Source organism: Neoarius graeffei, chromosome 18 (assembly GCF_027579695.1).
Source record: "Neoarius graeffei isolate fNeoGra1 chromosome 18, fNeoGra1.pri, whole genome shotgun sequence".
In the NCBI taxonomy this organism is placed as follows: Eukaryota; Metazoa; Chordata; class Actinopteri; order Siluriformes; family Ariidae; genus Neoarius; species Neoarius graeffei.
This window is the reverse complement of record NC_083586.1, coordinates 20,469,667-20,497,563: the sequence shown is the minus strand read 5'-3', so window position 1 is coordinate 20,497,563 and position 27,897 is coordinate 20,469,667. Positions and strand designations below refer to the sequence as shown.

At 41.2% G+C, this 27,897-nt stretch overlaps 2 protein-coding genes and 1 long non-coding RNA gene across 4 annotated transcripts; 1 reads left to right on the top strand and 2 right to left on the bottom strand.

Moving 5' to 3' along the window:
- Nucleotides 1-210: 210 nt before the first annotated feature.
- On the bottom strand, nt 211-6,736 carry LOC132865728 (interferon-induced protein 44-like). The gene is made up of 7 exons (XM_060898256.1): nt 6,726-6,736; nt 6,257-6,452; nt 5,262-5,411; nt 4,888-5,053; nt 4,415-4,515; nt 2,097-2,282; nt 211-513 (listed from the first exon to the last, which is right to left on the bottom strand). Exons 1-6 carry the CDS (start codon nt 6,734-6,736, stop codon nt 2,118-2,120), a joined length of 789 nt encoding a protein of 262 aa, XP_060754239.1. The 3' UTR covers nt 211-513; nt 2,097-2,117.
- Nucleotides 6,737-13,274: 6,538 nt separating this feature from the next.
- Nucleotides 13,275-16,234, bottom strand: LOC132866645 (histone-lysine N-methyltransferase 2B-like). The gene is made up of 7 exons (XM_060899432.1): nt 16,158-16,234; nt 15,641-15,780; nt 15,364-15,468; nt 15,098-15,181; nt 14,399-14,601; nt 13,940-14,099; nt 13,275-13,416 (listed from the first exon to the last, which is right to left on the bottom strand). The coding sequence occupies exons 1-7, from the start codon at nt 16,223-16,225 to the stop codon at nt 13,277-13,279; spliced, it is 900 nt and encodes a 299-aa protein (XP_060755415.1). The 5' UTR covers nt 16,226-16,234; the 3' UTR covers nt 13,275-13,276.
- A 2,810-nt stretch (nt 16,235-19,044) lies between these two features.
- Nucleotides 19,045-24,019, top strand: LOC132866644 (uncharacterized). 2 transcript variants are annotated; one of them, XR_009650608.1, is made up of 6 exons: nt 19,045-19,421; nt 19,525-19,579; nt 19,825-19,860; nt 21,835-21,974; nt 23,236-23,342; nt 23,742-24,019. It is a non-coding gene; the product is annotated as an uncharacterized LOC132866644 (long non-coding RNA). The 2 variants fall into 2 exon arrangements; XR_009650607.1 differs by having other exon boundaries at nt 19,047-19,579.
- The last annotated feature ends 3,878 nt before the right edge of the window (nt 24,020-27,897 follow it).

The window sequence follows — 27,897 nt, the reverse complement described above, 5'->3', positions numbered from 1 at the left end:
CATTCATTCAGTTGTTCGTTATTCATTTTATTCATTCGTTCATTCCTTCATTCTCAATTGAATTTTGCGTTTTATGTGTTGGTGTGTCTAAGGTTTGCGCTGCAATAAACCTCTAAAATGAAAACCTACTTGTGCCCCCATTTTTTTCCCTGTGCTCCTAAAATTTTTAACTTAGGAGCATGTGTGCTCCTGAAAAAAAAAGTTGGTGTAGAGCCCTTCCTCCACTGCCACCAGCCCATCGCTCAGTTCTGCACGGTTCAATCTCCGAATGCACCTGGAGTTGGCACTAGCACCACTGTCGAACGTCAGCAGCATCAGCCAAGCCAGACATCATCAGCAAGGCTAGCAACAACACAAGGGCATGATGGGTGTCGGTGGAACCCCGACACTTCGGGCAGAGGTGCTCTGGATTTTAAAAACAATTACGGGACACCACTTGTACAGCTCGAATGAGGGCATGAGCGAACTCTTTAAGGCTGTGTTCCCAGACTTGGAAGTTGCAACAACATTCTCCTGTGGAAAAAACAAAATGTCTTACATAACAAAATTCGGTCTTGCTTGTCTTGAATGTGAAGATTCGACAAGCAATGCACATAATGACTTTTAAGTATATAACCTTTATAATAAAAGTATTTTTACTTGAAACATTTGTCATTATTGGGAATTTGATCTGGTGTTCTACGACCGCATAATGGGTGCGATGTAGGTCTTAATTCTCGTTTAAGTGGTCTTAAAAAGGTCTTAAAAAAGTCTTAAATTTATGGTGGTCAAACCTGGGGAAACCCTGTCAAACATAAACACAAGCAAATTAGTTTACACTGGTTGCTCCTATTTGAAAGAACCAAACATGCTGCAGTTACAATATTCGTCTGTAGGTGGCAGTAAAGGACCATGGATTTGTTGTGCCTAGCCTAGTAGTAGAAAGAGGTCTCTGTAAAACGGTGAACGCAACAGACTCAGCAGCTGTCACGCTGTTGATTCTGAAATGCAAGTCGCACATCTGCATGGCCATGCAGTAGCCTACATCTGACTACTTGCATTCTGTAAAACCATTAGGTCTATAAATTTAACATTCATTCATCGAGGATATTATCTAACACCAAGTTACATTGCTCCAGCATTCCTTTTCTTTGCAGCTATGCAGTAGCCTAGCTCTGATGCATCCTGTCACGTTGCTAAACCCTAAGGAGCTGCAGCAATACTTTTATGAAGGGTTTCCATACATCAAAAGGATTTTGTTGAGTTTTTAAAGCTCGATGGAAACCCTGCACTTACATTCTTGACTTTGAAGAAGAATGAACGAATGTCTCGTTTCTTGGGAGGGGGGCCGTCATCCATGATACTCAAGTCAGCATGCAAGCATGCATGGACATCGAAGTCCAGCTCAATTTGTAGGCTGACGGAGAGTGGGGGGTGCGTGGGGTAGGTCAGGTGTGTACGTGTGAGATACGGGGGGTTGATGGGCGGGCAGTCACTGCTGCTGTGGGAAGTGTGCTACTTTTACAGCAGATGGAGTGACAGCTGGGATAGCCAACCATGTAAGTTAGCGAGAAACAGGTAGCTAATCAGAGAATGATATCTACGTTAGAGGGGGGATTATTAGCAGTGTCATACATTTAACCCTTTGTGTGCCATATAATCATTGCTCAGGTTAGGACATCTGTTTTATTGATCGTGATTACACAGTAGTGGCTGAATATTGGTAGGGACACGTCTCTAGCGTCCCTACCCAAAAGTAGTAGTAGTCTTAACCTACATCAGCTGATTAAAGAACCGATGCGTGTTTTGCATTTCTACTCAAACCACGATTGATCTTGTTCTAGTTTCTGACAAATCAAGAATTATAAACAGTGGGGTAATACACTACGGGTTAAGTGACCATTCTATGATTTTTTTTTGCACCAGAAAAGTAAAGAAAACAGTATTTAGTGCTCACAATACCATAAAAATTAGATCTATGAAAAGGTATAGGAAAGAGGCATTTATAAATTGTTTAAATGAAGTAAACTGGTCATCTGTGTTGCAATGTAAAGATGTTGATCAGGCTTGGCATTGTTTTAAATTATTATTTTTGCAATCTATAGACAAAATTGCACCTTTTAGAGATGTAAAATCAATCAATTTTGGCTTTCCAGAGCATCATTGGCAAGATTCACAATCTGTTCAAGCGCTTTAAGGATCAGAACATCCATGTCATCATGTGTGTCCACCTCCTCATGGTAGTTCTTGACAGGGAAGATGTGGTTCATTGGAATACCCAGTAGATTACTACAATTTTGCATCTGAAAAAAAAAAAATCAAGCCATTTATTTAACTGATAAATTAATAGATTCACCACTGTGCAGAAAAGAAGTTGCAGAACAGAACTTTATTGCACTTCTTAACTTGATGCCCCATGGAACTTTCTGGCAAGCTTTTTGCTGTGTAAAGATGAAAGCAACCACCTTATCATATTTTATTATTAGATTTACTTCAGTTTTTGGGGTTTGTTACAGTGGTGCTTGAAAGTTTGTAAACTTTTTAGAATTTTTGATATTTCTGCATACTTATGATCTAAAACATGATCAGATTTTCACACAAGTCCTAAAAGTAGATTAAGAGAACCCAGTTAAACAAATGAGACAAAAATATTATACTTGGTCATTTATTTATTGAGAAAATGATCCAATATTACATACCTGTGAGTGGCAAAAGTATGTGAACCTTTGCTTTCAGTATCTGGTGTGACCCCCTTGTGCAGCAATAACTGCAACTAAACATTTCCAGTAACTGTTTGTCAGTCCTGCACACTGGCTTGGAGGAATTTTAGCCCATTCCTCTGTACAGAACAGCTTCAAGTCCTGGGATGTTGGTGGGTTTCCTCACATGAACTGCTCGCTTCAGGTCCTTCCACAACATTTCCATTGGATTAAGTTCAGGACTTTGACTTGGCCATTCCAAAACATTAACTTTATTCTTCTTTAACCATTCTTTGGTAGAATGACTTGTGTGCTTAGGGTCGTTGTCTTGCTGCATGACCAACCTTCTCTTGAGATTCAGTTCATGGACAGATGTCCTGATATTTTCCTTTAGAATTCACTGGTATAATTCAGAATTCATTGTTCCATCAATGATGGCAAGCAGTCTTGGCCCAGATGCAGCAAAACAGGCCCAAAACATTATACTACCACCACCATGTTTCAGAGATGGGATGAGGTTCTTATGCTGGAATGCGATGTTTAACTTTGTTCAAACATAACACTTCTCATTTAAACCAAAAAGTTCTATTTTGGTCTCATCTGTCCACAAAACATTTTTCCAATAGCCTTCTGGCTTGACCACTTGGTCTTTAGCAAACTGCAGACAAGCACCAATGTTCTTTTTGGAGAGCAGTGGCTTTCTCCTTGCGACCATGCCATGTACACCATTGTTGTTCAGTGTTCTGTTGGTGAGGTCACAAAGGACCCCACCAACTATTACATGCCTTGATCTTATAGTGATCTTTGTTGGTTCACCACTCCTGGGGAGGGTAACAATGGTCTTGAATTTCCTCCATTTGTACAGTCTGTTCGACTGTGGATTGGTGGAGTCCCAATTCTTTAAAGATGGTTTTGTAACCTTTTCCAGCCTGATGAGCATCAACAATGCTTCTTCTGAGGTCCTCAGAAATCTCCTTTGTTCGTACCATGATACACTTCCACAAATGTGTTGTGAAGATCAGACTTTGATAGATCCCTGTTCTTTAAATAAAACAGGGTACCCACTCACACCTGATTGTCATCCCATTGATTGAAAACACCTGACTCTAATTTCACCTTCAAATTAACTGCTAATCCGAGAGGTTCACATACTTTTGCCACTCACAGATATGTAATATTGGATAATTTTCCTAAATAAATAAATGGCCAAGTATAGTTTGTCTCATTTGTTTAACTGGGTTCTCTTTATCTACTTTTAGGACTTGTGTGAAAATCTGATGATGTTTTCGGTCATATTTATGCAGAAACAAATTCTAAAGGGTTCACAAACTTTCAAGCACCACTGTACATTCCAGGAATATTGAAAAAAAAGTCACTGGACTCAATATCAGAATCCGCTCCGATTCCAAGAAGCAGTGCTGCTGTGAGTCAGACTGGGGTCTATTTCATTTTAATGCCTTTCTGATTTTCAGGAGGATTGTCTTGTAATAATGATGTAGAATATTCATTTATGAATGACAAACAACAATGTACAAGTTAGTATTCTAAAATTAATTGAATTATTTTTGAAGACCAAAATATGGTGATATGGATCACTACAATTAAAAACAAACAAACAAATAAATAGAGGTGCCTTCTATTCATATCTCTATTTATATTCATTTAGAACATATCTGTTCAATCTCAATATTGTAACCAGTTATGTTTCTAGTATATAACACTAATTACACAATTACCTTTTCTTTGATCTTCTTGCTGGTGTAGACCTTTCTTAGGTTTTCTTTAACCAGTGGGCAGGCTTCATCCACTTTTGTCATGATGACTACTTGAGGCAAATCTATACAAAAGGATGAATAGTTTAATATTTGGAGAGTGTGCTATTATAGGAAAATCATCAACCTCAGGGTGGTGTGATAAACCTGAGTAACTACAACTGTTACCACCCAAAAGATTATTTGTGCACACTTTGAGTATTTCTGACTGAAAACTCCTTCCATAAACGTGTCCTTCCATAAAAACAAATCCTTGTGTGAGTTGTTACTATTAGAATGAGTGGATTAATCTAAAACTGATTTGCTTGACAGTTAGAACTATTGTCAGGGCTGCTGTTATAGAAAAACAATCAACACCTTTTGACCAAAACTTGAACAATGATATGTTTTTGAGGAATAACTCTGAGATGATTCTGAACTATAATAACAGGACTTACTATGATTTGAAGCCTCCTCACGGATCATTTTCAACTTTTGAACAATTTCTTTGTCCATGAGTGACACTTTGTCTGCTGGTAGAATGTTGACCACACAGAAGGCTTGATCACCAGTGCTGGGATTGCTTTTGCAGTCATTCCCAGACACAGGCATAACAGGATTAAACTGAAAATTGGTAAAAAATTAGATATTGGTCACATTAGTCTACTATTTTACACATTAAAAAAAATGTGGCCAGCGTACTACAGAACTACTATTACATTGGTTACTTAATATTCATGGATGTGTAACAGATAGAAGCATGATCTCTAAGTTTTAACATGTTAGAAGGAATTGTTTGTCTCATTTCATGAATGTGATATGTTGTCCTCACTTTGTATCCTTCCTTGACAAGCCCATTTATGGCTTTGAGAAGGTCCTGTATGTGTACACCACTGCTGTCTCCACGTTCAAGTCCCATGATATCATTGAAGACAAAAGGTAAATTTAAGCCGTCCTTCCCTTTGATATAATGGGTTTTGTACTGTAAGACAAAGACACAAATTGTATAAGATGTACTAAAATTTTGGCGCAAGATCAAATAGTCCACATTAAACATAACATTGAACTGTACAGTGCTCTGCCTCTTTAGGACATGAGGTCGACACCCTACATCGGGTAGTCTATGAGCAGAGTATGAATCAGGTCAAAAATGATTACATTTGACTAATTTGCTATTCGACTAGATTGTTAGACTGAGGAACCATCAATTCAGACTTGAAACACTTTTCTGCTTCAATACCACCTTACTTTGATGTTCTGGGACCACAATGTGGTTTCTGTGTCCTCATCTGACTACAGAACTGCACTCAGGTGGAGATAATGTGAGGATTCCACTCGAATGGAATGGAGCACGGTTCACATAAATGCTGTGTGTGCGCGTGCATGTGTGTGTCTAAGTCCCCATCAGACTTTGCCTGAATGTTTGCATCTGCACCCAGGGCCAGTTCTTGGCTCATTTCTGGGTGGAGTTTCCATTTACATCGAATAATTCTTTCCAACTATGGATCATTTGTGCAATTCCAAAGAAGAACAGTGCTTTTCTTTTTCAGTGCACAGCATGTCATCATGCTGGAATACCTACGAATGAGACTCATTTGTCTTGTATATGAAGATCATTTTAGTCATGCAGGTCACAGCAAGATGCACCTTTTTCACGATCACTGGACAGAGTTCCAGTCTGATGAAAGTTGTAAATTTTTCAGTTATTTCTCTTTACATTTGAACGCCTTCTTCACTCTTTATAAAGCATGTATTTTCCTCAAAAACAAACAAACAAAAAAAACAAACAAACAAACAAACAAACATTGAGTATGTTGTGGCACTTACTACTTTGGTAACACTGGTTGAAGCAACTCCAGCAAGAGCCCCAGAGGTGATTCGCTCTTGGAAAGCATTATTGATCGAATTTATAAAGCTGGACTTTCCTGCTCCAACTTCACCAACAAGCAGAATCCTGACAAACCTAACATGAGTAGTGCTGAGAGTAAAGCTCCTCAGATTGTCTTCCAGAGTAGCTTTTCTCCTATTAAAAAATAAAAAAATAAAAAAACTCACAAAAGGAAGGTAACATCCTCCCATTTAATTTCCTGGTGGTCAGTGATTTGAACAAACTTTTTAAAGTAGTCAACAGGCAAATAAAATCAGAAAATCAAACTGAAACATCAGCATGATTTTTTTTTTTCAGTTTTTGAGGCTGAAATAAGAACAAGTGCATAAATGTTCAGATTGAAATTAAACAAAGGCTTAAATGATCAAATGTCTATCGATGTCTTTTATGGATGGTAATGCAACTTACCCCCAAGGCATCGTCCTCCATGGCTTCTCAAATTCTTCAAAAACAAAAGTTACCTTGGTTACAGTTTTGCACTTATGTATGAAATACAGTGAACCTCTATGTTTCTAAATAAATGAAATACACTGAACACTTTGTATTTTCCATGAGATGCAGAAGCAAAGTTTTAAAAAAGGATCTGACTGTTAGATTCATACACTTTGTGACTGTACTTTTAATGGAAAGATTTCTCAATTAACTTTTGTTGTTATGGATGGATAGTTTCAATCCCAGAAATTGTGTCTAGAATGCATTACAAATGATCACCGCAGGAGGGTGTGGTGTTAAACCTGCACCAAATAAAGTTAATTCTACACTTGTGATTCATGAGTTTAGTCAGATCATATCACTGACTTGTGAATTGCACATTCTTCCTCGTAGATCAACTCCCATAATTAGAAAAAAAAAGAACTAGGCCTAATTGTAAGTAAAGAAACAGTTAATCTGACAGATATTATGAGACTAACAGGTATTCGTCCTACTGCTCAAAAAACTCACCTAGAGATGGAGGAGGAGAAGGAGGAGGAGATGGTGTGGACCCGGACCCTCCCATTTTATTCAATTTAATGAATCCAGATGAACAATACTAATGAGAAAAGTAGAAAATATAGACAAATGTTTCATGTAGGGTTCCATCAAAAAAAGTAATAATTCTGTACATGCAGTCACACAAACAAAGAAATATTCCAGAAATAACTCTAAAAATATTATGCTCCAAAAATTTAAGTTGTTTGTTAATTCACAAATTTGTAAAGACAGACTCACAGCTTCTGGCTGGGTTGACTGTTAGAGCAGCTTCCCTCAGTCCCACTTTTATAATTTGTTTCTCACACACACACACACACAATTTGATTAAGCTCTTTCTTGGAAGAGCATGGTTTACTGTAAACTGAAAGTGAAATTGTTTTACAAGGGCAGAGCCCTGAAAATGTGGGGGGTCCACCCAGTAACAGGCCCGTAGCCAGCATTGTGGAGGGGGGGTGGGGGGGGGGGGGGGGGGGTGATCTTTTTTCCCCAAAAGTGGACTTCATGTGGCCCCCTACTCCCGTACCCCCCAAATACACGAGCACACTTCAAATCTTCTAATTTAGACATTTTTTTATTCGTTATAAGTTCTCTGTTGTCTAACTTATTATTGTTATCTTCCTACAACTGTGCTGTGACTTCATTGTCTGTTGTTGCTCTCCTTCATCGTGTGTCTCTGTTGTTGCTCTCCTTCATCGTGTGTCTCTGTTGTTGCTCTCCTTCATCGTGTGTCTCTGTTGTTGCTCTCCTTCATCGTGTGTCTCTGTTGTTGCTCTCCTTCATCGTGTGTCTGTTGTTGCTCTCCTTCATCGTCTGTCTCTGTTGTTGCGCTCTCCTTCATCGTCTGTCTCTGTTGTTGCGCTCTCCTTCATCGTCTGTCTCTGTTGTTGCGCTCTCCTTCATCGTCTGTCTCTGTTGTTGCGCTCTCCTTCATCGTCTGTCTCTGTTGTTGCGCTCTCCTTCATCGTCTGTCTCTGTTGTTGCGCTCTCCTTCATCGTCTGTCTCTGTTGTTGCGCTCTCCTTCATCGTCTGTCTCTGTTGTTGCGCTCTCCTTCATCGTCTGTCTCTGTTGTTGCGCTCTCCTTCATCGTCTGTCTCTGTTGTTGCGCTCTCCTTCATCGTCTGTCTCTGTTGTTGCGCTCTCCTTCATCGTCTGTCTCTGTTGTTGCGCTCTCCTTCATCGTCTGTCTCTGTTGTTGCGCTCTCCTTCATCGTCTGTCTCTGTTGTTGCTCTCTCCTTCATCGTCTGTCTCTGTTGTTGCTCTCTCCTTCATTGTCTGTCTGTCTGTTGTTGTCTGTCTCTGTTGCTCACTTCAGTTGTTGTTTATGGCATCAGAACACTCCTGATCTGCCCATGCTTTAGCATAAAAAACAACAATTTCTAATTGAGATAAATGTTTCAAGTAATCCTGAGATTGAAATAATGTCGCACAGCCCTATAAGGACAATTAATTTAAAATTGCCCAAATGCAGCAACAGTGGGTGTTTTCACACACACTGGTCTGAACATTTTCATTTTTCAGCTAGTGCACACGTTTCTTTTCACTCTGATCCAAATGCCAAACCACTGACAGGGCGTCATGTTACCATGATGCCATGTTACCATGACGACTGAAAAACACGTGCTCTTAAAGTCTCGCATTTTACTGTCTTCACACCACACCACAGCTCCGATTTCCCAAGCTGAAAAAAAAATAAAAGCAGCCCCAGGTCCGACGCTACTAGTACCTAGCCACCTAACTCATCTGTGTGCGTGTGTCACTGACACACATAGACTGACGGACGGGCTGACGCTACCCCCCACTGATCACTCTGACAGATCGATCTACCACTACTGTTGTAAACAAAAGAAAAACAAAGTCCTGCACTCAGCACCTTACCCATTTTGGCCCTTTTTTGGAACATGGTGCCAATATTTTGGGACAAAGTAGCAGCAGATTTCTTGCGTTTTCTGTCTTTATCTTCTTTTTCCCCCCATTTTCTCTTCTATCCAGGGCTACCGCATGACGTCACCGTACCGCGAGATTGTGCTAGGGCGCCATATTGGAAGACCAAGTACATGCATACATACATACTCACAATATAAAACAAAGTACGAGCGAGAGTAAAGTGACATGATGGCTGATAATTCTGGTTATGTGAGTACATTACCAGCTGCAGAAAGGGCACGGTATGTGGAGAAACTGGCTGTGATTGATGGGTTTGACCCATATGATAAGACTCGGGGCAAGGGAGAATGGATTTTTTTATTTCATAATTTATTTTTAATTTACTACTTATCTGTTTTTATTTATATATATTTGAATTATTTGGACATGGGGAAAAACTATATTTAAAATCCAAAGAGGGATGGAGGGAGGAAAATTAAAACAAAAGAAAGAAATGAAATATAGAGTAGAGAATATTTGATAAAATTAAGGATGTTTTTATTCAGTAAACATTTTAAAAAAATGTTCTACAACACTCTAGCCTAGTGACTTACCAGTAACAAAATAGACTTAAAGTATTCAGATCCGCTCTGCATAAAGCAGCTAAATCCTCTCTGTCTCCTGGCAGAAAGCTCCTTGGTTTGCTCCCCTTGTGTCTCAATCACAGCTGGTATTCTGTAGAAAGACTTCTTTTCACCTTTCCCATCAGCTTTGTTAGAACCCTAACACAGCACAAAAGTTTACCATTGTAGGTTTTTGATGAACCAAGTGCCTCGTGGGTTCACATACCGCACGCTGCCGTTATTTCCCCCTAATCACGAGTTTGTTGGTCTTCCAATATGGCGCAGGGATTGTCTACTTCCGGTTTCGGGTGACGTCAGTGAAAGGGGTCTAATGGGGGCATTACCGCCACCCACTGGATTGGGGTGTAAAGCAGTCTGAACAAAATGTGTAAACATAAACATAGGAGAAATGAACCCGTTTTTCTAACTCGTCCTCACTTAGTCTACTTTTCTTTTTTGATTAGTCTGGATTTAATATTGTAAATTTAAATGTGAATCAATGTATATTCATCGGACATGAACAAATGAATAAATCTTGAGTAATCTTGAGGGGCGTGTGTGTCCGGGGGGCGGTGTCGCGGGGGGGATCGAACGAACCCTCCGATCCCCCCTGGCTACGGGCCAGAATTACTGCCCAAATCTGATGAGACGAGAGTTTTGCCCTAGAGCCCTGCACTCCCGCGGGAGTCCCGCGGGACTCGCAGGACAAATTTTGAAAGCTCACTGCGGGCGCGGGCAGGACCGGAAGTGCACATATGCGGCGCGGGCAGGAGCGGTGATAAGCTGCAGCCCCGCTAACTAAAAATGTGTTCAAAATACAATGCATAAATTATTAATTAATGTCTATCATATATAATCTGCACTGGACATTTTATTTGGCATTAATAAAAACGTTTTAAGATACCTAAACTTGCAAAGAATTAGAAATAGCATTTTAAATTTGCCTTTGATCACTCTAATGACTCGCAGTTCACACCCCGCTAGCAAGAGAACCATAAATGAAATGATTCACAGCTCGCGTTAGTCTTTAACTTTAGTCAGAGAGACATGTTACACAGTGACGGTAGGCTTGACTCAATGCTATCCCAGAAATCCTTCCTGTAATATGCAAATTTGGCTGTCCAATCAGAGGCGGCCAAATTTGCATATTACAGGAAGGATTTCTGGGATAGCATTGAGTCAAGCCTACCGTCACTGTGTAACATGTCTCTCTGACTAAAGTTGTAGACTAACGCAAGCCGTAAATCACTTCACTTCTCTTATTAGCTCTGCTTTATATTAAAAAAAAAAAGTTCTCCCACCATTATTGCAAAGCAAGCCCATTGACTTTTTTATGCTGATCAGAGAATTACAATGGTTTCTCATGTGATAAAAATGCATGATTCGCAATTAAATATTTTAATGGCTTGACAACACTAATTATTATTAGAGACACTGAATTCTGAAACAAGGTAAATAACAGCATGAGCTGTAGATATTTATGCTGAAATCCACTCACAGTAAGGGGCGAGGCACCATCACGCTGTGTAAAGACAAGAACTTTCCTGAGAAATAATGCGAACGTCTGTATCATGCGGGATTTGCGGGTGGGAGCGGGACAAAATATGGCAGGCGCGGGCGGGAGCGGGACTGAAAATCATAATTTTTTTGTGGGCACGGGCGGGAGCGGGACTGAAAATCATAATTCTTTGCGGGCGCGGGCGGGAGCGGGACTGCACAATGCGGGCGGGAGCGGGACTGAAAAATCCGACCCGCGCAGACCTCTAAATTCTGAACCCTATAGAGCAGGGGTGCCCAAACTGATCCATAAAGGGCCATGTGGCTGCAGGTTTTCATTCCAGCCATGCAGCAGCACACCTGATTTGGCTCATTCAATCAACTGAACTGTCTTCACACAGTCAAATACTTGCAGCCACACCCACCCTTGATTAAAGGGTGGGTGTGTCAGTTGATTGAATAAGCCAAATCAGGTGTGCTGCTGCATGGCTGGAATGAAAACCTGCAGCCACACGGCCCTTTATGGATCAATTTGGACACCCCTGCTATAGAGCATCTTTGGGGAATACTGAAGAGGCAAGTTGAGCATCACTCTCCATCCAACATCCAGGCTCTGAAAGATGTCATCCTTGAAGAATGGAAAAAGATTGATGTAGCCAAATGTTGTCAACTTGTGCACTCCATGCCAAGGAGACTTGGGGCTGTCATTGCAAATAATGGAGGCCATACAAAGTACTAAATGTACTGGATGTAATTGAGTTTGTTGTGGGGTGTACTCACTTTTGCTCCACCCCACTTTCACGGAAACAGAAAAATATGTAATTTAAGGCATCTTTTCACCTTTCTGCTTGAGTTATAATGTAAGAACATAGTGCAATAAACATCATCAAGGAACTGTTTGGGACATATTGTTTGTGTTCATTTTAATACTGTGAAAAATGTCGTTTTTCGGGGGGGTGTACTCATTATTGCATTGCACTATATATATATATATATATATATATTTATTTATTGGAGCAAATAAACAGTTAAGGGCACTTGAGGTATAGCAGGTAAACATGAAATAAGCAGTATAAACAATAAACTAATAGCTGTTAAGGTGAGGTAGTGCGGAATAGTGCAAATGAGCGAGGTAAAGTGAAATGTGCAGTCCCTGAGTTCAGTGTGTTAATGAACGTTGAGAGTATGTGTGTGTGTGTGTGTGTGTTGGGGGGGACTGTGAGGGTGACATGTCAGATGCTGAAGGGGGGGCAGGGGCCCAGCAAGCAAGCCCGTGCAGGCCCCCTTTGGGCCCACCATGGGCCATATTAGGGGCCCCCTGCGGGCTGCCCGCACAGGGCCCGTGAGGCTTTGCTCATTGGCAAAGTACTGGCCCCTCAGTATGGGCCCCATACGGGCAGCCCACACCTAGCCCTAAATAAGCCCACACAGGTCCTGAATGGGTTGCCCTCACTCTGCCCTAAGCATAGCCCTCTCCTGGCCCGCAGAAAACACACATTGATATTTTTATATATATTAATATTTATGATATTTCATTCTACAATGTGTGCACACAAAAACTTAAAAAATGTATAGATTATTTAAAGAATTCTATAATTGACTTGATAAATACTTTGTCCTTCCTAGACCCATACAATATCAATATCAAAATGTGTGTGTTTGAATAGTAATTTCTATAGTGTTTATTATTTACTGTGTTTCTGACAATACATAATAATGTTTAAAAAATGTGAAATAGTCAAAATTTCAGAGTCCAAGTTTTAATAAATAATTTCACATAAATAAATAAATGAATAAATAAATAAATAAATAAATTTGAACAAATACATACAGTTCATCAAACGCTTTTGCACACCTCTGTAAATTGACAGGTGCGTATATAGGTTAACATCCCAGTGAGGTTGTCATTCAAAAGTAAAGAATATCTTCCACCACTAACAACACACACACACACGCGCGCGCGCACACACACACACACACACACACACACACACACACACATTAAACGTCCTGTGCTGCAACTCGAATGTACCGCTGCCTACGGCCACCCGCCCTATCTCGGGCATTCCGGAACCACACCTTCACCTCGTCCTCAATCTGTGCTGCTGGTGGGGAGTCCATTGAGCCTCTCCTAACAGCATCTGTATAGATGGGCAAAATGTTTTCAAGATAAGAGGAATGTTTGGTTATTTGCAAAATCAGCACTTTTGATATATTTGATTTGAAGTTCATTTCAAAGGTCCAGCGTGTAATTTTAGCAGTTTGTTTAGTTTAAAACTGGAAGAGTGAGTGCAATATGGACCAGGGTGCTAGATAAACAGAGAACAAGCACAGTAGGAATTACTTAAAATGCACATTGTACAGGACAGATTCTAAAAAGTTGGGACAATTGGAATTTTTGTGAATAAAACAAAACACTTTTTAAACATTCAATCTACACATAAGATGGAGGAAAAAATATTGTTTCGTGGGAAATATGTATTCATTTATTTGATACATGCAACAGATTTTTAAAAATGTGACGGCAAATTATTTTGTTGTTATTCACAAAATAAAATTTCACTTTGGAATCCAATTTGTAGATGAAGAGAATCCAGTGTCTTAAGTGCCAGTCAAAGAGTGATGATCAGCCAATTTTATCGTAGGAGATTAAAAAAAACTTACCTACAACTACCCTCTTTAATTTTAGGTCCCGGAATGCCCTTTTGTCATTGCACCCATTCCAATTGATGGTCATGGCCAATGAATGGCCGAAAACGGTGGCCAGGACCCTCCTGGTTGTGGCCTGGACAGTGGCACCACCAATTGTCCCCAGATAAGCAGTCTAAAGGAAAGAAAAGTAAAGATTAGCTCATCTGCTCCCACAATAATGGACATTATAAGCCATTTTCATAGATTTAATGTGGACATAAAAAAAACAAGCTGATACAACACAAACTACTGAATCAAAAGTCCCACTTGTGCACATTTTTCAAAAGCATCATAACACACGCCATCAGTTAAGGTAACTCCATATATCATCACTTATAACTTCTTGATCATAGAGAGGAATTCACCTCAGACCTTTACAATACCTTTTCAAAGAACTTAAAGGGGCTGCAACTTAGAAACCAATATACATACCAATTCTTTTTGGTAGGGGCTGTCCTCCAGTTTTTCCTCCAGTCCATTGAGGTCCTGGAAGTTCTGGAGAGGTAGCTCCAAGTTGTCTGGCAGCTTTGCGTGTTTGTTGCTGCCTGATCTGGCCAACATTGTCACCGTCCGCTCCAATGCAGACAGCCTATCCTTAATCTCCTCCAGCGTAGAGACCAAATATCTCTCAAGGCCTGAAAGGAAAAAGACACTGAACTGAGTGGCTTTTGTGCTTGAGAGAAGCTTACAGTCAGGATAGTGCTATCATGCTAACATGTTTTCTAAAGATTTTTCAAAAGGTATCATGATTTATGTCTTTTGCTTTGTATCCAAATGCGAATAGACAAATGAACACCAATTTTCAATGAGCTATGATAAATAATACAGAATGTAAGGGGAAAAATATAAAATGTGTACAAACGGATGAATATGCAATAAAAAAGACCCTCCAGTTTTCTCCAAACTCCTAACTGATCTTGAATCCATCAAACCATTTCTATTTTTAGAACTGTCTGCATCCAAAATAACTTCAGTCACTGCTTCACTGTCCATCAGAGCTCAATTCTCAATCCAAGTTAAGTCTGATATAGACAGCTATAGGGACATTTAAGTGGCTTGATGGATGCAATAGCAGTAAAAGTTTTGGACTCAATACCAGTTGAACACTTAAGGTATATCTGCATAACCTACCTGAGGATAATGATGGCTGCCTTGCAGGTGGGTAAATAGGGAGGGGTGGACTAAGTTGGTCGTCCACTTGTTCAGATGGATTTCCTGCAAAGATGAGAAAAAAACTGTTACACATGTGTGTCAAACAAAATTGTTTTTGACGTGGTTGCAGTCAGTCACACTAAACAAGATGATACATATCTTTTGAGTGTGTGTGTGTGTGTGTGTGTGTGTGTGTGTGTGTGTTGGGGCGTGGGGTATGGGAAAAAGTTGTAAATAATGCCTACTTGAGGATGATGATGGCTGCCTCAAAGGGGGGTGAATTGGGAGGGGTTGAGGTGGGCTCAACAGCTGGGTGTCCATGTGATGGGCTTGGCCTGAGTGTGAACTTGCTGCAAAGATGAGAAAAAAAAGTTTCTGTTACACTGTGCCTCAGAGAATTGTCTTTTGATGCGACTACAGTCATTCACACAGATATTAAAGAAGACATTTCTTTGTGTGTGCATGAGGGAGATTTATAGGCCTAGAGTTTATGGGGAAAATGTGTAAATGTGCATAACCTACATGAGGACAATGATGGCTGCCTCACTGGTGAAGGTGGTGGGGGTGGGCTCATAAGAGTCAGGTTCATCGCTGCTGGTGGAACTGGTGGCAATGGTCTACTTGGTCCAGGCTCAGGCAGGGTGATGTAACGTTTCGTTGGTCTGCACAAAGAAACAGGATAACTTTAGTTGTTTGTTTTCTCATTCATAATTTACCTACCCAGCTCCTTGTTGTGAATAACATGGCATAGGCGTCGTGCTCCAACTCCCCAGCCATTGTAAATCAAGCGTAAACCCACGGCCTCTCGTGGCTTATTGCTTAAATTAATGAGGGGAATGTTTGCTCTCCAAATCTTAAATTGGTTGGTTGCTTTTTCACGGTGCTCCTCTGAACAAAGCCTAACCAAATCTAATTCATAACTTTTCAATAAAGAAAGTGTGTTCAGACTTTAATGGTCCTGACAGAATTATTATCATCTACTTCAATAATTGGCACAATTTAACCCAATGTCTTCTACAGTGGCACAACTCAAACTTACTGTCTTGAACGCTGGCATCTCTCCAACTCCTCAGGCTCACTGGCGACAGCTAAATGTGTTTCTGCCATTTTGGCCTTTTTTCTTGCCTTTTCATAGTCATCTGTAAAGGCAAAAGTTTGTCAGACCCAAATTTATATACCATATCAATTCATCAGGCATCACTGCTTCTGACATTCCTGTTGTAACCCTGTGGAAAAATGGATAAACTGTTTTTTAAGTGAGAATAAACTTTTCACCAACCATTAAGGGGAAAAAGAAATTACAAACTGTTCAGATTAATGTTTGCATTCAGCATTATTTTCAATTCTTGAAAAAAGGAGAGTCCTACCTGCAGTGCCCAAAACTGTGATGGTGTGGGTGGTCCACGCTGGTCCAGGGACTGCATGTGTTAATAGAGCCATTTTAAATTTATTTGGATCTGCATAAGGTGGCCAGAAGGTCATCGAATTGTCACCATTAGTCCAGCTGTTGCTTACAATCCCAACAGAGTTGTCAAGGAACTCCACAACAAAATACATGATTGGCCTGAAAGTAAAAAAATAATAATAATAAAAAAAAGATAAAAAAAACTGTCAGGTGGGGGGGTGGCTAATTACTGTGGAGGAGAGGAATGGCTGCCCACTCTGATGTCATTGGTATCAAAACATACTTTTGGGTGACATCTGACAAGCGATACATTTGATCTGTATTTTCTAGATTACTGGCTTTATAAAAGCCAATGTCCTTTGAGTCCATGGGGCTGAAGAACAGTGACTCTAGTTTCAAAAACCTCCTAAAAATGATGTACGTTTTTTGTGTTCTCTCATCGCAGAGTATGTTCTGTACAAGTCCCAGATTGCCTTGAGCCATGACACAGTTGTCACCAACAGTTGTGGCAACACTGAAAAGTTCAAAAACCGCCTTTCTGTATTGGGTGCAGTGAGGCAAGGTGGCAATTGTTGGTCCACATGTATGTTTGATTTTCAGTATTGTCTTTGAGTTTTTGAGTTTTCTGGGTTTCATAAAGGCTCTTTCCAATGTGATGTGCCGGTGTAGTTGTTGTAAGACAAATTGGGGTTTCCTGCAAACTTTTTTTAATTTCCTCATGTAGTTTTCAAATGGAAAGGCTGATACTCCATCCAATGCTCCATATCTCCTCACATCATCAGCTAGATGGCATAAATTATGCACATTGTACACCAATTCATTTGCTCCGTATAATTGTTCAAATTCATTCAAAAAATGAGACATTAGAGCGTCAGCAAAGTCACAATAGTATTTGCAGAGAGCAGGGGAGAGCATGAGGTACATGGCAATGGAGAGATTTAGGAAATTGGTGTATTGGGAAGATGGAAGGATGCCTTGCAAAACAATTGGGCCTGTATAAAGAAGGAACTGGCGGTATTCAGTTGCTTTCCATCTGTCAATTTCTGACAAACTTCTTGGCTTTCTTTGAAATTCAATTGGGATGTGTTGTCTTAGCTGTACCAGTCTTGCAGAGATCACCATCACTGCCTGAGAACCCAGCCTACACGACAAATCTCCTTTCATCCAAAAACGCATCAGTTTTCGAGTGACGCCTAGACAAACAAGATGCATGTAATCCAGGATGAACATTGTTATCATGCCTAGATTAATTCGAGTAAGGGGGGAGTCGCCCTTGTGGTGGTCCTCATCCACTTTTCTCAAAAACTGGTCATCTGTGCGAGGCACAGCTGTCTTCTCAGGGAAAGTCATATGGTTGTGGACATAGACTCCCTCTTGAGTGCAACGCTCACATCCAAAATACCCATTGTGCCCTTTGATGTTTTTTAGAAATGACCTCGCGGGAGCGTCACAGACGAAACAGTCAATTCTTAAAAAGAAGGTCTTTCCAGCCATGTGAAACCCCTTCTCAAGCTGTGCTACCTCCTCCACAAAATCATGCAAATATTCCTCTAAATCTAGAGGCTTTGTCTTGCCACAAAACATTCCAATGACAAAGGGATCCTTATCAAATGGCACTTTGCCCAAGATTGGCCACAACTGCAAAGCTGAGCTCTTATATAATGGCAAACCATCCACATTAACTTGTAAATTAATCATCTCACTAACATTGTGGAGAGCATCTGTTGCGATTGTCTGGAGGTATTTGAGAATGCCAATGTGTAAATACTCCCCTCCTTTTATGTTCTTTACATTGGCTGCTATTTTAGCTGTTTTTAGCAGGGTTCGAGCTTGCTTTGGCAGGCTTGGATGGAACTCCTGTAGCACACTAAGAAGATCAGAAAAGGTGTTCTGTGGCACATTGTTCCTCAGAGCCCAGTCACAAAGAACATTTGTCAATTTTGAACATTCATCTTCACTATCTTCATCAGTTTCACAAACATCCTCTGAGTCACTGTCTTCATAGTCACCATCTGAGGTCATGCCATCAACTCTCTTATCGTTACAGTCATCAAATGAACTTGTGCAGTCCATGAAAACATCGTCTTCCTCCTCAGCACTGTCATTCGGGGCCTGACTGATGTCACGGTCAACAGCATCCAAAATATCTCCTCCATTGTCAGAATGTGACTCAAAAGACTGAAGGATTCTTAATGTGCGTCTGCGTTTAGTCCAATAACTCCTGGATGCCATGTTCCTGTAAGCAGATCAAATTTGGGCTATAGGACTATCATCATAGGCAGCACCATTCCAATCCCATTCCTTCAGACATACACTGTAATATGACAACATTTATGTTTAATGCACTTTTCATAATTTCAATTGAGATTCACATCGTGTTTAAAACAGCCTATTTCTGTCTGTGTGCTAGCTTGGCCTACTAGTATACAATATACTTATATATAGGTTATACACTGGGGTGAACATTGGTAAAGTGGGACCACTGGTAAAGTGGGACAGCTGAGGTTTTTTCATGAATATCTCCTTTGTGGTTCGGCCTTAGCAATTTAAAACCATTGTTGAATAATCCCTGGAATGTAAGGGGTTAAATATTCGGTCAACATGCATATCTGTTTTGTATGGAGAATGCTGGTGACCGAAAATGTTTTTTCACTGTTGGTGGCACTTTTTGCACTGCTTGCTTGAGTGCGCAAGTTCCACTTCTTGCTACTGGGGATCAGGGAAATGTGCGATTGGTTAGATCAGGTATGACGCATCATCATCTGGCGCGAGGTTGAAGTGTACAGTCAGTGCTTAGTGCGTCGTGCATCTCATTCTTGGGCAGGATTATGTTGGCGACAGTCAGACACGAGCCTATGCTCAGGCAGCGCACAAAGCAGCTTCTGAACCATTGAAACGGTAAGTTCTGTTGATTATCCTTCAATTAGCCTACATGTAACCTCAGCACTGTTAATATATTACTGTGGTAAATTTTAATTGGGGATTTTTCGTCAAAATTCAGGCGGACCATCAACCAGAGGCGAACTAAGCATAACGGCATCCTATTCAGCCAAACGGTAAAGTATGCTTATTATTTAGTTGTGTAAGCAATAACACGTAGACGGAATTTGGAAACAATCCACTAATGTAATATTGTTGTATTGTGTAATTTCTACGATGGTCGGTGGTTTAATGTCGAATCAACACCACATGGCTGAGTAACTAGCCAGCAGAGTTATCACATGGCAACAAGCCAGTAGCCAGCTACAGGCCTAGCCTCGGGCTGTCGCTAATGCCTTATCAATTGTAATGTGTTATACAGGTTGATGGATGATGGACAATGACAGGTTTCAGATCGGTAAGTTCATTTTCTTAAGCTTAAGTAGAATATTTAAGACGTCGATAACAACGTAGCATGGACCGACATGTCCCCGGGGTGGCTCCGATAGCCATTTACCCCTTTGATAACCGTTGGCTTCATCTGTGTTCTGTTGTGTAGGGCTACCACTTATTTAGGGTTTTAAATTCAAATGGTTTTTCATTTTAAGGGAGCCAGGCAGGGTGACTACTTAACAAGCAGATTTGTTGAACTCACAGCCGTCAATATTCTCAGTAGGTTACTACGGCTTGGATCGAATGTAACTACGGGTGAAAGGTGGGGTGCGCGCGTGCCCTCTTTGCTGGACATTAGCTAGTCAGGCTAGCATACAGTAACAGAGTTGGCTAACCGCCAACGAATGCGTTGATACAATGGTGGTTATCGCTGTGGACATCTTAAATGTTTATAGAGACAATATCGGATCGCTGTGAATAAATATAGTTGGCAATTATTGAAATCCAAGCTGAACACAATAGTTTTATCCTCCGTCTAAACGTAGGTTTTCAAAACCTTCACTTTGACAACAACGTCAACTCATTCTTTATAATGAGATAAAAAAATAGTTTAATTTTTTACTCACCTCAGAGACGAATCGATGGAAAGCTACACCTAACTATTCGCCTTATATTACACTAAAACTACGATTACTACTATTATTACAACAACTGAATCACTAGAACTACTATTATTTACAACTGTACAACTATCTAAAACTAAACACTGTGACAAAACTACACTATGAAATACAAAAAAACTAACCTATTTACTAAATCTAAGAACTAAATGATTACTAGTGATTAAAACTAATTCTAAATATATACAGTGAAATTATGAAATGTATCAAAACCGCTAACTAACGCACTAACAAATCGACCGTCTCCGTCTCGACTCTGGATACCCAACAGTTAAACTATCACCTGGTTACGAGTCTTAAACTGTACAGGTGAGCACGAGCCCTTTTTCTGTTATTTTACGTCATGACGGGGCAGTGAAAGTGCTTTCAGACGTCCTTTACCGTGTTAAAATGTCTGGTGGACAGAGCATGTACAACGTACGTTTGGTACCATTGTAGAGCTTACATAGGGCATTCAATGGTATATTAAATTATGTGAAAATAGTTGATCTACAAGTGCATTTAAACGCACCACGGAAAGAGAGGGAGAGAAAGAGAGGGGAGAGATGGGAGGCACAGGGGCAGGAAGGAGGAGCAAACAAGGGGGAGAGAGAGACACATGTGGTGTGCTGTGTATGTGGCCTTATGTTACTTACCTGACAGAGCTATTCATATGATCTAGGTTATATTCATGTTGTCCATTCTATATGTTAATGTTGGCGTTTAAGATCAAAGTCAGAGATGCAAAATATGTGTACATAGCATTACATTAACATTACATTACATGGCATTTGGCAGATGCTTTTTAAACCCAAAGCGACTTACAATCAAGGACATAAGCAATGGCATACAATGCAGTAAGGATACAGAGCTCATCTACAAGTGCATTTTAACGAACCACGGGAAGGGAGGGAGAGAAAGAGAGGGGGGGGATGAGGGAGTGAGGGAGAGAGAAATTTACAATTCAGTGAATTTATATCACTTATAATTAGTTGTCTGTTTTCTATCATGAACATGTTCCATCGGTTGCTCCAGTTATGTATGGGAAAGATCTATAAGGCACCCAAAGCAGAATTATTGCTAAATTTTGATGTGAAAATCACAGTTAATGTAAACAGTCATTACCCATAAATAGGTTATCAATTTATGGAATGGAATGGTTACATTATGTGGAAGCATTCAACGTTCATAAGGTCTCTTCTCCTCTCAACCCCTGGGGGTCCTGGGTGTGTTAGGCTGCATAGATGTATTTAAATAATTAAATAATTGTCTTGAGTTTTAAAGTTCATGGAGTACAAAATTAATTTTATATAATATGTATTTTATCCTTCTGCATTTAGAATGTTGCCTGGACTACTGATGACCATTCCATGGCCTTCTGGCCATCTTATGCAGATCCCAATCAAAATGGCATTACTGATGCATGAAGTCCTTGGACCATCGTGGACCACCCACACCATTGTAATTTTGGGCACTGCAGGTAGGACTTTACTTCTTTTTTTCAAGAATTGAAAATAATGCTGAATGCAAACATCAATCCGAACAGTTTGTAATTTCTTTTTCCCCTTAACTCATTCAGTGCCAGCCATTTTCAAATTTGGTCACGTCCCAGTGCCAGGGTTTTTTGAGCATTTCAGTGTTTTTCCAAGACCCACAGAAAATTCAGTTCTATGTTCATGTCAACAACAAACATACCAAACTAAACTTCAGACTTTCCTTATCACCAGAAAAAAAAAAAACGTTTGTTTGTACCTCTTTCCATTCTTTAGTAATTGCCTGGAGAACATGGGTGGGTTTAACTAAACGCTGATTTCTGACCAAAATGCTGAGAAAATCGGCCTTTTGTAACAAGCAACATTTCAAGCAGAAACTGTCTTTGATTATAGGCCTAATTGTTTTAGGTAGCTCGATGGCTCACCCTTATTAGCGCGTTATCTTGTCATGCTGTCTGACACATATGCTGTTTGTGTTTTCCTTATATAGACAGTGCGTCTTCTTCGCCTTTTCTCTGATCACATGCCACTCGCACTAAAACAAATGCCGCCTTGATTGTTGCTGCGTAATATAAACTTTCTGATCAAGTGGCGGAGGGAGAAGCTATGTATTCCATGGGGGGCAGGAGGGATAGTAAAAAAAACTAACGTCGCGGAACGAAATTTACACTATGTTCTGCTGATCCAGTGTGAGCTGATTGTCAACATACACGCTGACTTGTTTTTTGTATCGGGCTAGCAGTGTGTTAACTATCTGTGAGCAACCCAGCAGCAAGCCAGGTCCAGTCTCTAGGCTGTTTATGTCAATCAGACATCTTTCAGACAAGGTTAGATGATCACATATTCACACTCATACTGCTACTGCGGCCCACAGAATGGGTTCCCTTGTGATTACAACTTGGATTTTTTTGACACAAGCTAGATCAGATGATTACCCCACCTCCCCTATAAAAAAACGCAATTGACTCGATAACGCGTCATTAGCACGGGGCGTTACCATTCGTAATGACGCATTTTTGAGTCATTGGCATCAAAGGAGTTAATGGCTGGTGAAAAGTTAATTCTCACTTTAAAAACAGGTTCGTGTCCGACTGTCGCCAACGTAATCCTCTTTTAAGAGAAATTCAGTGAATCGCCCATCACCACCTGGCTTGCTCTACCTTTCTGGTTTATGTAGTTATGACTCTTACTTCATATCTGATTTCACGTGTGTTCATTCAATTTGCACTCTCCTCCTCTCTCTCTCAGGACGTACCTAAGGCGTGGGACTAGTAGAACATAAACGGCACCAACTACGTCAGCACATCCCCCAGTATTGTGGCTCCTGCTGGGCAAACGGCAGCAGCAGTGCCATGGTAGGTAACACGCACAGCCATGTGATTTAACCTGGAGGCTGACTAATCTACTTCCTGTTTCAAGGCCACACTTGTGCAGTCTTTGTTCACTTGCTTGTTTCTGTAGGAGGCTGAATCAGCTCTTCTGTAAATCCTGTTACCTGCAGGAAGAGCTCTTATTGTGTGTGTGTGGTGTGAGGAGCATGTGTGTTTAATCAAAGTACACAGGCTTAAAACTGCATTGTTTCCTCTTAAAATAGGATTAAGAAAGTTAGAAATGATTATCTTTAATGATGTAATGACAACGAAAAAGAATGGTTGAAACTTACACTTACCCTCCCTTGTGTGCCTTTTTATCCAACGTTGTCCAAGAAAGGAAATGATGGAAAAGCAATCCCCTCTTTGTGCTTCGTTTCACAGGTGCTGGTCTTCGCTGGATTTGCCACGCTTTGTTTTTTACTCACCTAAGACAGTAATTGCTCCATATCTGATGTCATTGGTATCAAAACATATTTTTGGCGACATCTGACAAGTGATACATTTGATCTGTATTTTCTAGATGACTGGCTTTATAAAATCCAATGTCCTTTGAGTCCATGGGGCTGAAGAACAGTGACTAGTTTCAAAAACCTCCTAAAAAGTTATGTACGTTTTTTTTGTGTTCCCTCATCGCGAGTGAGGCAAGGTGGCAATTGTTGGTCCACATGTATGTTTGATTTTCAATATTGTCTGAGTTTTCTGGGTTTCATGAAGGCTCTTTCCAATGTGATGTGCCGGTTGTTGTAAAACCAATTGGGGTTTCCTGCAAACTTTTTTTAATTTCGTGTAGTTTTCAAATGGAAAGGCTGATACTCCATTCAATGTTCCATATCTCCTGACATCATAAGCTAGATGGCATAAATTATGCACATTATACACCAATTCATTTGCTCCATATAATTGTTCAAATTCATTCAAAAAATGGGACTGAGATTGGTAATAAAGAGATTGAGGAAATTGGTGCATTGGGAAGATGGAACGATGCCTTACAAAACAATTGGGCACAGAAGGAACTCAATTTCTGACAAACGTCTTGGCTTTGAAATTCAATTAGGATGTGTTATCTTAGCTGCACCAGTCTTGCAGACATAGCCATCACTGCCTGAGAAACCAGCTTACAAAACAGATCTCCTTTCATCCAAAAACGCATCAGTTTTCGAGTGACGCCTAGACAAACGAGATGCATGTAATCCAGGATGAACATTGTTATCATGCCTAGATTAATTCGAGTAAGGGGGGAGTCGCCCTTGTGGTGGTCCTCATCCACTTTTCTCAAAAACTGGTCATCTGTGCGGGGCACAGCTGTCTTAGGGAAAGTCATATGGTTGTGTATCAAATGGCACTTTGCCGAAGATTGGCTACAACTGCAAAGCTGAGCTCTTATACAAGGGCAAAGCATCCACATTAACTTGTAAACCAATCAACTCGCTAACATTGTGGAGGGCATCTGTTGGTATTGTCTGGAGGTGTTTAGGAATGCAAATGTGTAAATATTCCGCTCCATAGGCTGCTATTTTAGCTGTTTTTAGCAGGGTTCGAGCTTGCTTTGGCAGGCTTGGATGGAACTCCTGTAGCACACTAAGAAGATCAGAGGTGTTCTGTGGCGCATCGTTCCTCAGATCCCAGTCACAAAGAACATTTGTCAATTTTGAACATTCATCTTCACTATCTTCATCAGTTTCACAAACATCCTCTGAGTCACTGTTTTCATAGTCACCATCTGAGGTCATACCATCAACCCTCTTATTGTTAGTAATCAAATGTTTTCTCAAAAGTCAGTTTTTTTTTTTTTTTTTAAGGATCCCTCAGGCCAGCAGAAAGACATACTCATCTTCCCCTTCAACACACAATTTCACATTTAATAATAAAAACCCATGCACAACTATTTTTGTATTGTGTTGTACCTTCAAGAGGTTATTTGAAATTATTTTAAGTAGAAAAACTGAAATAGTGGGTAGCATCAAAGCAAGGTTTACAGGTATGGAAATTTCAGACACTTTAAGGCAGTCTGAAAAGGCTTATTCACTCACCTGAAAATGTAAGTTTAATGACCATGCTTTTTATATTCTGGAAGATGACCATTAGTGTGGTGAAGTCATGTGATTTAATTTCACTCCATTCAAATCTTCATCTAAAATGGATTTTATTGGTACTGTCTAAACACATGTCATTTTGGTTCATTATTATGAGTTTGAAAATGTTTGAACCATTTGATGACGTAGCTCAGAGATAAAAGCCTACTTGCACACTACTAAACACGGCAATAATTTACCAAGGTGATATATTGATAGCCACCAAAAGGGTTAACCTGCAGCCCATTCACGTCCACAAATGATGCCTATTACGCTACCAGTAAGGTGAAACAAATTGCAATTAGTATGACTTAGTTTGGTGACATTTTTTCTATAGATATCAGTCTGTTCTATGGAAAGAAATAAATGGGAGGCATTCACGGGTTCTGGTTGCAAGAAAGGAGCGAAGACACCGTTAAAGGGTGAGAATATGTTATACATCGGCATCAATGGTTATAGGGATTAGGACTACATTTCTTCAGCTAGGACTACTTGAAGAAACCGCGTAGCCTAGTGTGCAATGTCCTATAGTGCTGAAATTCTTGCTGTGGCATTATCAGTTGAAGCAAATGTAAGTATTTTATTTCAGAAAGCCATCACTGGTTTTACTTGGAAATTGATTTAATGAGGCTTACTGAATTGTCTGGGCGCCTTTGTGTTGCATAGCGGCCATAATCAGGCTGTTTGTGAATACCGCTCTAATCGTTGTCTGAAGGTTGTTGATGTCAGGAGGGGTGTATACCAAACCACACAGCAACAGTGAACAGTCGACATAGTTAAACTTGCAAAACAATCGATGTAGCTGCTATGCTATGTAAAATCATAAGTCAGTCTGTATTCTGCTTCTTGTCTGTGATGGAATGTGTCAAAATGTAAACAATGGCGTCACAAACGATTCGCCTGTGGGCTGCCCACAGAAAGCCCACATCGGCCCAATTAAGAAACGACATATGGGCCCAAATGGGCTAGCCCGCATTGGGCCAGTAGTGGTATTCCTGGGGCAATCGGGTAATTGCGGGCAGCCCACAGCTAGCCCGTGGCTGGGGTTCTGACGTGGGCAAGCCCTCGCCGGCCCTGTGTGGGCTAGGTTAGGGCTGGCCCTAGCCCACACTGCCCGAGGAAAGCCCACACGGGCCCCGTACAGGCTTGTTTGCTAGGGGGTTGTGCGAACAGAATCTGTGGCAGGGGGCAGAGGGGGGAGGAGGGGCAGAACAGGGAGGGAGTTGAGCCTCCTGACCGCCTGGTGAAAGAAACTGTCCTTGAGTCTGCTGGTTTTGGCCCGGAGACTCCGCAGTCTCCTCCCCAACGGCAGCAGACTGAAGAGGCTGTGAGATGGGTTGGTGGGGTCACCTGTAATCCTGATGGCTTTGCGGGTGAGGCGGGAGTTATAGATATCCATTAGAGAAGAGAGAGAGAGACACCAATGATCCTCTCAGCTGCTCTCACAATGCACTGCAGAGTCTTGCAGCAGGACACGGTGCAGGCGCCGTACCACACGGTGATGCAGCTGGTCAGGATGTTCTCGATGGTGCCTCTGTAGAATGTGTGCATGATGGGGGCCGGGACTCTTGCTCTCCTCAGTTTGTGGAGGAAGTACAGACGCTGTTGGGCTTTTTTGGCAGGTGATGTGGTGTTGTTGCTCCAGGACAGGTCTTCAGAGATGTGCACACCCAGAAACTTGGTGCTGCTCACCCTCTCCACTGCAGCACCATCGATAGATAGTGGAGCATGCTGGGTGTGCGCTCTCCTGAAGTCCACAACAATCTCCTTCGTCTTCTCCACTTTCAGGCGGAGACTGTTGTCCTTGCACCACATGGCCAAGCGGCTCACCTCACTCCTGTAGATTGTCTCATCGCTATTGTTGATGAGACCCACCACAGTCGTGTCATCCACAAACTTAATGAAGAGATTAGAGCTGGATGTTGGTGTGCAGTCGTGGGTCAGCAGAGTGAAGAGGAGGGGGCTCAGCACACATCCTTGGGGGGGGGCCCCCCGTGTTCAATGTGATGGTGCTGGAGAAGTTGCTGCCGACCTGTATAGCCTGTGGTCTCCCCGTCAGGAAGTCCAGCAGCCAGTTGCACAGGGAGGTGTTGAGTCCCAGCTGGTCCAGTTTATGAATGAGCTGCTGAGGAATGATTGTGTTGAATGCTGAGCTAAAGTCTATGAACAGCATTCTAACATACGAATCTTTTGTCTCCAGGTGGGTGAGGGCTGAGTGGAGGGCAATGGAGATGGCGTCATCGGTCGAACGGTTGGACTGATAGGCAAACTGGAAAGGATCCAGGGCAGGGGGGAGGGCAGACTTGATATGCCGCATGACTAGCCGCTCGAAGCACTTCATAAGGATGGGAGTGAGTGCGACAGGACAGTAGTCATTGAAGCAGGAGGGAGACGGCTTCTTTGGGACCGGGATGATGGTGGTGCCTTTGAGGCACGATTCTGCCACTTACCTTCCCTGACTCCGC